The following is a 13,643-nucleotide window of genomic DNA, read 5'->3' as shown; positions in this document are numbered from 1 at the left end:
GTCATTAAAAAAGACAATCAATCTGGCAGACAGGCGTACAGTTTATCTTTCTGTCGAGCAATCTCTTTCTGTCACTGAGTCACCACTTTGACACAGTAACTACCTGAACTCCAGTCAAACTTAAGGACAGGGACCCTGAGCAGGTCAAGTTAATATGTCACCAGTCTTGGCTTTCAAGCACCGTTGTGAAATCCTTGCACGAATACGTGCAGGCCGTGTAAAGCTATCAAGTGAGAAAGGAAGGGTTAATGGTCAAAGGGGCTTATCTCAGCCATTGATCCGCTCCTATAAAATGCAGGGATGGCAGAGACTCGGTGTGGAAATGCTTCTTCTGCAGTGAGCCGCCAAACCATCTACACTCACCTTCTCCTTACAGTTCACCCTCAGCACCTTCACCTTCACTCAGCCATGGGAGTTGCCTACAGCGTTGGAGAGTAAGTGAAACAACTGAGTGTGATGCCGGGTTCTGTGTAACGTTATCTGGAGTTGAATCAGACAGCATTTTGGTGTGTTTATTTCAGCTATTCTAAGCAAGAAAGGAACATGCATTTACCGAATTCTATCAGGGAACATGACAAAATTTCTTGGGGTCACATGAAAAAAAAGGCAGCCAGAAGGAGTCATTTCTGCGTTAACTGTTAGACATAAGACATCTTCCTCTCTTACATGAAAAGAGAGAAAGAGAAGCTTGATTTCAGCATTTTGTTAAGCAGAAGTGTTTTTTTTTTTTTTTGGGTGTGTGTGAAAAACTGCAACAAGTAGCAGCTACTTCTACTGTTCCTACTCCTCCAACTAGGAGTGACTAGCTCTCATATAATGCTGGCCTATCATGAGCTTATGCTTAAAATATCAAGAGCATGCTTCACCATCCTTCGTGCTCATGTCTAGACACGTCTCAACGGATCACAGAGGAATTTGTTCAACGGTCAATTTATTCTCACTCAGAGTAGTATACGTCTTAAAAAATATGTTTAATATAAGATATGAGGATTCACTTTAGTTTATTTTTTGATGCCACTACATCTTTGAGGCCTGCATTTGCAGTAATGTTACTGAAACAGTTACTGAAAATGCATTTTTGTATTACAGTAAATGCGATTTGTTTAAATGCATATGCATCTACAGTCACTTGAATTCATGTATTCGTGTATATTAAAAGTGCATTTTCTCCCTTTTTCTGCAGGGTTGACCACCTCTACACATTCTTTGTGCAGTGGTCACCAGAAATCTACACCAAAGACAAAAAGAAGCCATGCAAGCCCCACTACCTGATTAGAGAGAAACATCAGAAGCGCTATCTGGTAGTGGAGAAGGATGTGGCTGTGATCAACAAACTGCTCCACAATCCCGTAAACCCCTCTGCTAAAAACTGGGAGGTAAGTTTTGCACAAAAAAAAAAAAAAAAAAAGTGTGTGTAAATGACTGATCTCTTAAGGGTTAATTAGGTCAAGACATATATCAAGAAATATTTAAACATTTGACAATAAAAAGTCCTCCCTGAGCAATTTACAGTAACTACAGAGTTTGGCAGTTATCCCTGTGATTGTGGGAAATCCCAACATCCATATATGGACGTCCTTCTCCCTCACTCTGTGCATGCCTCAAACCATTTTCCTGTTTAGTGAGAAAAGAAACTGTTCTGCTCCATATCCGACCAATGAGCACTCGTGTGCTCAAGTTTCCAACCAACGACATTTCAAGCAGAGAGTGAAAGTAAGCGGAGAGTATAAAAGGGCGGATGAATGGTTGTTTGGTTAACAGAAATGTGGTGTGTCAGGGTGCAACAGAGAACGACAGAGAAATCAGTAACTATGAAGCTGCTACCAGAAAATATTAAAGTGCTTTATTTTGCCAGTCGCTGTGTGGAGCCATATGTTGAGGTGAGATTACTATACTTGGAAGTTGTGCTGCTTTTGCGAGGTATAAGAGACAAAACTTTGAGAGTCGAAATGTTTGTTTAGTCAATATTTGTCTATGCTTCCTGCATTGGCTTGCATACAGCAGTCTGGTTATGAACGTGCTTGTACTTATATGTGGTAAACCAGCATTGTCCTGTATATACACTGTCTGTAAATGAGTCAGTCATCTGCAAGACGCTGTGGTCTGGTATGGACATGTTTGACAGTATTGTTGATCTTGTATCTGCCTGCAGATCATCACAGTGAAGGACTCCAAGCGCCGCCTGAGCCTGTGTAGTTCAGAGGACTCTGAGGCGGAGGAGCCGGAGTACCAGGAAGAGGTTGACGATGTCCTCCCTGTCCTGAGTGACCAAAGCCAGCTCCTTGATGACCACCATCTAGAGAAAGTAAGTTATACTCAGCAGCAATTCGCCCCCAGCTCAAAGTGCAGCATGGAATCAGCCACGACCAAGTTTTCTATCAGGATATTGCTTAATTGACTTCTCCTTTTTTTTTTTTTTTTGAACAGCTTGCTGCTCACATGCCCGCAAGAACCCAGGGCTATCCCTGGCAACTGGTCTACAGCACGGCCATCCACGGGAGCAGCCTGAAGACCCTGTACAGGAACATGGCTGAGCTGGACAGCCCTGTGCTGCTGGTCATCAAAGACATGCACAAAAAGGTATGTATCCTAATCTAATTATTATTTCTTTTAATAAACATTTTAATAAACCTAGAACATCAAGTCAAACCGATGCATTCATTAACAATGTAACTCTTTTCATTCATTCATTCATTCATTCATTCATTCATTCATTCATTCATTTTTCAGATGTTTGGGGCATTTTGTTCTGATCCATTCAAAGTCAGTAAATACTGCTACGGCACAGGAGAAACCTTCCTGTTCAGCTTCAACCCTGACTTCCAGGTATTTTTTATTTATTATCATTCTTTTTTTTACAGTGTTGGTTACAAGAAATCTACCAGCATGTACTAGTAAAGACGTATTTATCATACACATAATAACAAATATGCTGTGTTAAATTCTTATATTTCGCTTTTTCCTTCCGTCTAGGCATACAGGTGGAGCGGAGAAAACTCCTACTTTGCAAGCGGCACCCTGGATTCTCTGCAGATTGGTGGAGGAGGGTAAGTTATATGGTTATTGATTTTATTTCATTGTACACTAAAGAAGTGTTCCCCAAAGTAAAAACGTAGCAGCGTGTCAGTGTCATAAAGTCATAAAAATAAAAACCATAAAGTAATTAGTATAGTAGCTACCTGAGGGCTATCTGTTAGATTAAAACTTTAGCACCTTTTAAAACATACTATAAAGAGTGGTGACAGTTAACCGTTGACTTCACTTCCTTACGTCATATTTTTTCTCGATTTCCAGGGGTAACTTTGGCCTGTGGCTGGATGCTGATCTGTACCATGGTGCCAGCTTTTCCTGTCCCACCTTCCACAACGCGCCGCTGTCCACGCACGAAGACTTCATCGTACAAGACCTCGAAGTCTGGACTGTGCGGTACTGACTGTGAACGTCTGAAAAGATGAGACAGAACAGTAGAACCTGCTGTTCTGTCTAAATGTTTCTAAACGTCAGAGGAATATGCGTCGTAGTAGCCACTACTGTACATATCCCGACTGAGCAGTTGCTGTCACCCGTGCACTTGGCTCAGATTGCCTCACGCACATTGTGAAGCCCGTTGGAGTGGTTCTGCTAAGGACCGGTGGCAAGGCGAAGTCCTGCTGCTTTAAACTACTGGCTGTTCATCAGCAGCTCTGCTCTAAGCCCAGTAAGTTACTGGCAACTGAAGATTTAAGCCCTCCGTGCCCTATTTTGATTCTGGAGAGCATTAGAATACAAAGTTCACACACTGCAGAATGAAATGTTTGCGACGACTGTGACACAACTGTGTGCGCACATAAAGAAAAAATAGTTTTCTTATGTTCAACAGACAGGCATATTTATAAAGAGTATGACTTTTGTGTGTTTACAGTAGGCCTCCGTATGTGAATGTGTTCTCAAGTTAAATTACTTATGTCACGGTAAAAAAACACTGTAATATGATGGGACCCGAAACCACCCATCAGAACTCTTACTGTACATGAGGTTTGATTTTGATGTTCTACATTTGAAAACAATTGAAACACACCAGCAGATGTAGACCTCACCAGTGAGTCAACTAGTTACACATACTGAGAAGTGTGCTGGTTGCAGAGGAAGCAACCTCAGTGGGTACCGGGCACTTCTTTTGTTATTTGCCGCATGCCCATCTGGTTGGAATGGATCATATTTTCTTGTTTTTTTTGTTTTTTTTTTATTTACATATTTAAGTACATCTCTAAAGAAAATGTAAATATGAAACCAAAGCAAATTTCCATCTTTGACTGTGTGTAAATATGATTCTGCCACGCGGCGCTGGCGCTGCCATTGTTGGAAAAAACAAGAACAAAACATTAAAAGTTTGTCTTTTCTGTTCAAAACCGAGTGGCGCAGTCATAATTTAGTATAGCAAGTACATTCACCCCACCCATAGCAAATAGCAAGCAACAAAACAAGACACTAAAAATACTAACTGTCACATTCGGATGACTCGAGCCTCAAGCAGTGTATTTATGGTAATGTTGCATGTCACAGAGGCAAACAAAGTTAACGCTCTGAAGCACTCCTACTGAATATTCCCATAAAAAAAAGAAAAGCTGGGAAGAAGTGAAAGTAAAGGGAAACACTGTAATTATGCAATTTTGGAGTTAGACCAGATGAGCCTCAGGCATTGAGTAGCGACTTGCTAATCAGTATGACACAGTAGTTTGCAGTGTCACAAGCTTGTCACAGCTTACCACACATAGAAACGAAACATTTCACTGACCTACTCTCAGTTTTTAACATCAAACCACCAAAATGAAAACACACTACAGGTTCAAAACAAATTGGGAAAAAGAAGATTAGTTGGTGTTTTATGTTTTCATCCGGCTTAGTGTAGCTGTAACTTCTCCTGAATAAAAGAGACAAAGACTCCACAGAAAGAAGTGTCACTTCAAATCTATGACGACAGGAAGGTTTGAGAATGACTGACAGCATGAGAGCAACGGAAACATCAGGGGGTTCAAAGTGAAGTTGCAAAAACACCATAGAACGAGACACCACAATGAGTGACGTAGTACTGTGTGTGCCCTCAAAGGTAGGAAGATGTTTTTTTCAGGCCTGTGGGCTCATTGTACCATCACCAACAATAAAAACATGACTGTGGAACATGTGAAGCCCAACAATAATATGGCTAACAATAATATAAAAGTATTTTAACTTTCTCCATTTCTATTTTTCATCCTTTATTATTTATGCTCATTTAAGATTCTAAAACTCTTCATGGCTGTTGCTCTTCGCTTGTCCCCTTCCCCTTGACATTTGCCAAATCAACGCTGAGTGTTTCCTTTTTATTTGGAACATACAGTATCTTCACGAGACTGACTGTTTTCTGACCTCTCAGTTAAAATTTAAGCTTTAAATATAGGTTATGTTTGCAGTAAGGCAAACATACAATCCATAGAATCGTTTGCCCTCATTAAAATGAAGCATTTTGAAAACATTTTGAATCACAGAGAAGAAAACAGCCAGGCCTTGAATGCAACAATGAAACCGATGCATTCACTGAACTACATGAACCACGGATTAATAATAGTAAGTGACACAAGCCCACAGGATACAATCAGGCCATGAGGTTAAATGGGCCAGATAAGGTTAGAGTGGTAGAGTCTTTTACAGGAAAATAACTCTAGTGGGCATGTAACAGTAGTTTATATTTGTCACTAACATGAGTTATATTTACTATAATTATGAATAAGCTTAAGAACAAAGCAAAACAATGTTTTGACTGACCATTAAAAATGAAATAGTTGAGACGAGACTCTTTTCAATTTGCTGTTGAAGATAAACTGGGTCAGGATCACAAATCACTCAAACGTATAAAGTTGAAATTAAAATTCTGGCTTACAGGCCATATGGCAGGTGGACAGGCAGAAAGACAGAGAGAGACAGAGATTATAAGAGAGCAGAGAACAAGCCTGTCCAACAAGAGGTCAGTACAACGAGTGGAAAAAGACAGAATGAAGGACTCCATTAATGAGTACCAGGAGATAGTTGAGAAAGAGCAGACATCAGATGTTGGCATTAGCAGTGAACTTGTTGGCACTGGGTAGATGAAGAGCGACGACCTAGCTACAGGACGTTTCATTGCTGTTCAGTGTTCTTCAAAGTTTTAATTAAATGTTTGACACAAGTACCTTCAAACAAGTGACAGAGATACTAATGCATGGAAGCATTTTTCAGACAAATATTTGTTCAGCTTTTGTTGCATGAAATGCATTTACTCGCTATTCTTTTGTTCACTGTAAGAATTATTGCTTTAAAAATACTTGTTTGTCTTGTTAATCATTGACCAAAAAGTGGCTCATTTCCAGCTGAGGTCAGTCTGCCTGAAGGAAAACAGGCAGAAAAGTCTAAAATTTTTTTTTTTTCAAGTGGCAGAATTGGCTTGTTTGTCATAGTGCTTCTCGTAAAGAAAAATGAATTACGCCAGCTGACCATAACATTATGAATGCTAAGATTCTTAATTATTAACACTGATTCTCTTGTTATCCAGGCACCTGTCAGGGGGTGCAATCGAATAGACAGTTACTTACAAATTACATTTTGTTCTCAAAGTTGATCTGCTACAAATACAGAAATTGCCAAGTTGAAGGATATAAATGACTCTGATTGACTCTGCAAAACTGCAGCTCTTGTGGGATGTTCCAGGTCTGCAGCGGTTAGTAACAATCAAAAGTGCTCCAAGGAAGGAAAAACAGGCCCAAAGCTTCTGGGTCTGATGGCCTTGTCGAACCGACAGATGAGCTATAAAGTTAATGCACACTGCCACAAAGCCAAAATAGTTTGGGAGTGCAACACAGCAAAATGTTCATTTGCATTAAGGTCCCACCCCCAAACATGTTGTACCTAGTTGGTGTATACGAAACCCCGCAGACCACCGATGTCAAACATACGGCCTGCAAGCCAAAAGCGGCCTTCCAGAGGGTCGGATCTGGCCTGCAGCATGAATTTGTGGTGCAAAAATTATATAGAATATATATATATCCCTAATTTGTCCACTGTTTTAGTCAGAGGAGTGGACAGAACATAATACCAAGACCCGGGACTAAACTGCAGACAGCAATATGCCCAAATTGCACTTATTTTTCTTAAGCGATTTCATTTTTTGAAAGATAGTTAATTACATGTAAACATTCTCATAGTTTACTTCATCTTTGCACTAAAACAAATGGTAAAAAAAAATCTGGAGTTATTGTTACTTATAGATTATTATCCTATTATTTTACTGGCTACGGCCACTTGAGATCAAATTGGGCTGTATGTGGCCCCCATTGGCCCCCAAGCTAAAATGAATTTGCCACGAAGTGCCATACACTGTCTAATAAAGTTAAACCACATCGCCCTCTGGTGGCAACTGACCTCTCTTACTTCCATTGCAGATCGACGATCCTTTAGCTTCCCCTTGTGAGCGCAATGATAGCTTGGCTCGATTTTTCAGGTCTGACAGTTGACAGTTTATTATGTTATAAAAATGGCCGCAGTCCAGGCTGAGGTTGATACTCCTAAAACCAACAGCGAGCCAGCTGAAGGATACGACAAGAAATGTATTTTCTGCAAGATTGTAAACAATGAGATGGGCACCGAGCTCCTTCACTGTGTGAGACACTGAATAATGAAATAATATCGAGCGCCGAGCTAGTTAGCGTCAACCTGTTTCTGTTGTAAACACGATTAGATTGCTAACAATTACTGGGTGTGGAAATGTTGCTAATGTGTTTTAATAATAATATGCAAATCTATAATATAAAGTATAATGACTGTCATATATTTATTTGGTGCTGATCTTCTGTGTTGTAGGATATGTCTCTTTTCCCTGACTAATTGTACATTCAGTTGGATATTTGTTTTACCCTGACCCTGATTTTTTTCTTTTTGAAGAATTTTTGCTTTATCTTTGTTGCAGGATGAAGAGATCTCATGTTTCAGAGATATCAAACCTGGAGCTCCCCATCACTACCTGGTTGTCCCAACCAAACATGTTGGAAACTGTAAATCACTCAGCAAACAGCATGTTCCTTTGGGTAAGGTTCAGGCTGTTAAACTAATGGAAATGGTTAACACTTTGAAAAGGTCTGCATGTTGCTTTCTTTGATTTATTTCATCTGAGGCAACATCAGTGACAGTGCACCACTAATAAATTGGGGTTAAATATTCTGCATCTGAATAAAACAAAGATAATTTCTAATAGCAAATGTTTATAATGGTCTTACAGTATGTTTCTTTCATCACATCTAGTGAACCGCATGGTCGAGACAGGGAAGGAGATCCTGCAGAAAAACAACGTAACAGACCTCAGTGATGTCAGGTGGGCTACAATTAATGATACAGCTCGTTATGCATCCCATTAGTTGCTCTTTATTTCTACAGAGTCACTACATAGTCTTTACTGGTAGTTGTCTGATTGTTTAAATTGGGAAATTTCTTTGTTGTAATAAGGTTTGAATATCTTGCACAGCAAGACTGAAGTTAATACTGTTGCCAAGTCACTAACAGCCTTTTCTTTGACTACAGGTTCGGTTTCCATTGGCCGCCGTTCTGTTCTGTCACACATCTGCACCTTCATGTGCTGGCACCTGCTAGTCAAATGAGCTTCATGTCTCGTCTCGTCTACAGACTCAACTCTTATTGGTTTATCACGGTAAGGGCCAGGCTTCAGTACTAAAAGTGATGTTGTATTGGGGTTTTTGTAAAATAAAAAAATAAATAAATGTTGAGCTAGTATCTTTCTGCTCAAAGTGCCTAGCAACAATGTTCATACAAGTACCTTTGGTGCAGGATATCCCTAGATGTAGCGGCCCAACAGTTTACAGGCTTTACTTTTGCTACAACTCATTTAATCAGCGAGCAGTACTGCGGCTGGGCTACACTGGATGAAATTGTCTTTGCTCTGCCCATGTCATGACTGAATCAAATTATGGTTATGCTCTAAAGTCATCTAGATGAGGAGAAGTAGAAGATGCAAAGATATACTGGATCTGTTGGATTTGAAATTGACAGCAGACTTTTGACTGCTACGTTTTTTTTTGTTTTTTTTTTTTTTCTTTAAAATAAATACAAGCTATAAATGCTTCATATGTTGCAGAAAAGCCTTAATTTTAGTGGCTTTGAGGAATTTCTCAATCGTTACCATTAACTTTGCTTTGTTTATTCATTTGTTTGTTAAATAGTCAAACAGATTAGAGGTTGTTGTCAGGCTTTCATCAACCTAGGCGTAAATTCTATTATATATTACGGTTGTATCATAGATTGTTATTGAAAGTTATATACGTTTTAAATGTGTCTGGTATTCTTTCCAGACACAGACTAGAAAAACTCTGGTTGTTTTCTGTTTGAGGATTATTAAAGACAACTGATTATCGATCCCTGTTTCATTTACCAAATTTACCAAGCAAGAAAAATCATGCATAGAGTCACAGTCAACTTGTCAACTAATATTGGAATGTTTTATTTCTCATAAAATGTTTCTTGCTGGGCCGTGGTTTAATAATAATGATTTTACTGTAGCTGCTCCTCTAAACGCTACTCCAGATTGTAGTGACTGTTCACATAATGTCTCTGTCATTCTTACAGTAGTTTATGACAGCCATGGGGGTCGTTCCAGCTTGCATGTAAAAGCGAAAGTCAGGCATATGCCCGTGCTACAGACGGAATATTACAATTTAAAAACTTGTTTAATACAAGTGTATTATATTGTCCACATCTTGATGTTTTGCAGGCAGACCAGCTGTTAGAGCTTCTCAACTCTAAAGAAGAGACCACTACCTGAATGTGACGAGGAGACTTCTTGGAGATGTCACGTTGAATGGTACACTACTGATGACAGTATAATGAAATGTTGACATGCCTGTAACAAGATACTACTTGATTTTTTTAGTTTTGATATGAAACCGTTTGGGACTTGAGGCCTTGTAAAAGCTTGAATTAAGCCAAATCTTCTCTTGCTGCTTGAAACAAATCTTCAAGAAACATTCTAACTTTGAAGTGAACCGAATCTCAATAAATCTGTCGTTATAGAAACATATTTAATTTATGAGCCATGAATCATACAGCGTGAATCAGGTCTGCCTTTTTCTTAACTTCTATAAAATGAAAACTTGGATTGAGTAAAACAGTAGATTTACTGAGCTGACTTGTATCGTGTTCACTGTTCACTGTTCACTGCGCCGGAAACATCCATACAGCTCACAAGCTGATTGATGGATTTCCTGTCATGCATGAGTGCTTCCATGCTTTGTAGCATTGGCTGTATGCATGCAACAAATAAGATGTATTCAGAACTCTTTGTGGGAATTTGGAAAGTTGTTATTCATATATTGACATGATATTTTACCTCAGAAATATACACTTATGTTCCACTACATTAGCTACACCAGTAAAGAAAAGTACATTTTAATACAACAGTCCTGCTATAAATCCACCTAGCACGGTGCCGTTAAACTGTTTTAAAATGAAAACAAATTAAATTGGTTTCTGTTATTTGGCCTAGCCCATTGACTAGATTGGAGCTGTCAAAATAATAGAAGCATGACAGTGAAACACAATGCAATTCAAGAGGACGGCAAACCACAGTCTCCAGTATGAAAACACGGTTGAATCAACTACTCTCTCAGTTATTTTAAACAAATAATAAACACCATTACCTTCAAGATTTAGGGCAGGACTGTTATATCAGAATGCATTCAATTTCACTAGTGTACATCATGTTCTTGCAACATAGATGATATCAGTCAGAGCATTGAGTAACCTCTTCATTCAGTATTAATAAGGCTCCTTTAAAGTGGGAACCACTGAGTAATCTCCTGACACTGAAGGTAAAGTATAGTACACTTGATTTTCTCCAACAGGCTCAGAGATGTTTGTCTCATGTTTGATTTGATGTCATGTGTAAAGGTCAATTAAAATATATAATATATACGAAATATTGCCATACTGTGCTGCATTATTAATTTATCTGAATCGCTGTATGTTGTACAACAAATAATTATGTTAATTTAGAATAAATAATATATTGCTGCTTGTCAGTGCCTTTGTTATACCTGGATGTGAGACACACACTCTCTCTGCTAGTTTAACAACACCAGTCAGTGCTTACAGTTCTCAGAGCCCAAGCAGCAACACAACAACTACAAGGACACGGTTTCTTTTCTTTATTATATGTCAGCAGTACTTGTTATTACCTCTGTTAAAAATCCCTTCTTAATTTTGTTTGCAAGTAAATTTATAGTTCCATTACATTTTTTTCCAGCATGTTAGTTAACGGTTCCTCTGTCTGTCTGTGTGCTTCAGGTACACTGCGTTGCTTAATTACAAAGCGCACTTGTAATGAATTCATGGTCTGGAGCATCCAGGCCACGTCGGATCAGGTTCATCCTATAGCACCATATTGTCTGTCACAGGCAGCCTCATGTTCTCTTTGGCCTTGGTTCAGCCCCTTAAACCACTCTTTGTTTCAGCCACTCACTCCTCTACTTTCACCGCAGTGAAATGCTGACAAAGGAAATACAGTAAAAGGATTTTGTCCAGTTTATATGTGAAAAGTTACTTTTCTCTCTGCATTTTATATGGGGAGGAGCAGAGCAAGTGCCAATGAAATCTAGATTAAATTATGTAAAAGTACAACAGTGCACTATTTTTCGAAGTAGCAAAGATACCCAATTAAACACTGCTACAAAAATAGGCAGTATCAGGGTGAACTCTTTCTAAACATACACGGTACGTGTGTCCAGTTTGGGCGCTTTTGCTTTGAAATCTCTGGCAACAATCTGCTGATGTCTTCTTGATGCTAAGTGGCACCAACTTTGACAGTGACAGTCTTTTGGGCATCTCCTGCATGTATCTGGCCTTCATGTATAGCTATTAGTGTAAAAGGTAGATGCACTTGTATGCGCAAAAGTTGCACTAATTTGCATTAAGGAATTATGACACATTCTTTCCAGACCATCTGCGTAATGAATGTAATATTATATGTGTATTTAGTACTATTAATATAGTTTTATGAGGCTGTTTTTCCATAAAGCAAACAATGCTGGCACTATGCAGTGCATGAAGTAGCTGTGCACGTGCATGCAACACGAATCAAGGCATCAACATTAATCCAAAGGGTCCCATTACTGTATTAAAGTGATAACTACATGATCATCCTTTCCCTGCCACAGCATCTCCCCCTGAAAGTCAACCAGTCTCTGTTTCCTCGCTCGTAGAAGAATCCCCACCAGTTTATTAGAGATAGTCACATAGTGCTCAAACAGCTTCCCAAACTCCACAGCCACGGCTCCATCTAAACCTCTTGGCTCTCCGATGTTCTTTATCACCGCACACAGCTCCTGAACCTCTCTGCTGATGTGTGTGTGGGCGTCCTTCCCGCGCTGCTCTGTCATGGACCCCTGCAGGGGTCTTCCATAATCATCCTGCCCCCTCTGGGGGACCACCCCGCCCGGCCTTGTGTCATGACTGAAAGGATTGTGCTTCTGGTACTCCTGGTGCTCGTTGGACCACTTCTGCCAGTTCTCCTTTAAGCCTTTGACAGAAACAATGCAAGCTGCAGTGTCATCCACAAACTGAGCCGGGGTTTGGACGTCATTCTCAGTTTCCATGATGGTGGTGCTCTGGCTGTTCGTCCCCATCACTCACTCTGTTCGGGAAAAGATTACAAAGCTTGGAGTAGTAAATTCTACTTAAAGTGATGTAATATTTTTCTGTTTTAAAGTCATGGTTTATTTAAAAATCAGCTACCTAAAACCATTAAGATAATCTTTTGCGTTTCAAGCTGAATTTTATTTTTTGTGTATTTTTTGTTTCTGCTGTACAAATACATATTAATGTAAGGTAACTCCAAAAATATATCGTAAAGTCATTAAAACTAAAGAAACAAAAAAATATATTATTTTACAGTACCAGTATCAGTCCATGGTCAGAACCTGAACGTCCCGCTGTATAAAGTAGCTTTAAAGTTCATGCAACCTTTCAGAGATTTGGCTCAAATAGTTATCAAACATGATCCAACTTACAGTGTGACACCTTGACTCAATCCTTACTTCACCGGCAGAAATACTTCATTGCGGCCAAAGTGCAAAAATAAGTCCTGGTTACACCTTAACTAGAGTTTTTATTACAGTTTAACATCCAGTGGAGCGCTGCTGACAGTAGCAGGAGTGCGGATGCCTGTGTGTCACCGGACAAAACCACTCTGATGGAGGTCTATCTCGGCCAGTGGCCTGGTGGAGACAACCCCCGCAGCCAATCAGTGATCAGGGAGGGCGGGGATGACAAGGTGTCCCTGAACTAAAGCAGATTAGAGTCTGAAAAGTAGAGTTTATCCAGACACGTACTCTATGTACAGAATGGTAAAGCACTGGTGACATACATATCAGAAATTTGGTCGGAAAACGACACTGTCTGTGAAATTCCCTTAGAGCATTTTAATTTGAAATAATTGTTTGAAGACAATGTGCAAAAGTGGTTCTGGGCATTGGTTTCCACCAGTTAATATGTATAATGTGGGCATAAATAAAATGTTTTACGCAATTACATTTTAACCACAGTATCACAGTGAAAACAAAGCCAAGACCTAATTTTTCTGCCATTTATGGTGA

At 39.5% G+C, this 13,643-nt stretch overlaps 3 protein-coding genes across 3 annotated transcripts; 2 read left to right on the top strand and 1 right to left on the bottom strand.

The window, feature by feature from the left end:
- Nucleotides 1-274: 274 nt before the first annotated feature.
- Nucleotides 275-4,388, top strand: LOC125015683 (nuclear receptor coactivator 7). The gene is made up of 7 exons (XM_047597587.1): nt 275-434; nt 1,184-1,376; nt 2,153-2,305; nt 2,428-2,580; nt 2,731-2,826; nt 2,974-3,047; nt 3,295-4,388. Exons 1-7 carry the CDS (start codon nt 301-303, stop codon nt 3,431-3,433), a joined length of 942 nt encoding a protein of 313 aa, XP_047453543.1. The 5' UTR covers nt 275-300; the 3' UTR covers nt 3,434-4,388.
- A 3,111-nt stretch (nt 4,389-7,499) lies between these two features.
- hint3 (histidine triad nucleotide binding protein 3) lies at nt 7,500-10,072 on the top strand. The gene is made up of 5 exons (XM_047599857.1): nt 7,500-7,648; nt 7,955-8,072; nt 8,287-8,356; nt 8,563-8,689; nt 9,767-10,072. The coding sequence occupies exons 1-5, from the start codon at nt 7,523-7,525 to the stop codon at nt 9,815-9,817; spliced, it is 492 nt and encodes a 163-aa protein (XP_047455813.1). The 5' UTR covers nt 7,500-7,522; the 3' UTR covers nt 9,818-10,072.
- Nucleotides 10,073-10,828: 756 nt separating this feature from the next.
- si:dkey-29b11.3 (actin-binding Rho-activating protein-like) lies at nt 10,829-13,226 on the bottom strand. Its single transcript, XM_047599856.1, has 2 exons — nt 13,059-13,226; nt 10,829-12,682 (listed from the first exon to the last, which is right to left on the bottom strand). The coding sequence occupies exon 2, from the start codon at nt 12,672-12,674 to the stop codon at nt 12,159-12,161; it is 516 nt and encodes a 171-aa protein (XP_047455812.1). The 5' UTR covers nt 12,675-12,682; nt 13,059-13,226; the 3' UTR covers nt 10,829-12,158.
- Between the last annotated feature and the right edge of the window lie 417 nt (nt 13,227-13,643).

Source organism: Mugil cephalus, chromosome 11 (genome assembly GCF_022458985.1).
Source record: "Mugil cephalus isolate CIBA_MC_2020 chromosome 11, CIBA_Mcephalus_1.1, whole genome shotgun sequence".
Taxonomy (NCBI): Eukaryota; Metazoa; Chordata; class Actinopteri; order Mugiliformes; family Mugilidae; genus Mugil; species Mugil cephalus.
Note: the sequence above shows the minus strand (reverse complement) of the source record. Positions and strands in the feature narration are given on the sequence as shown.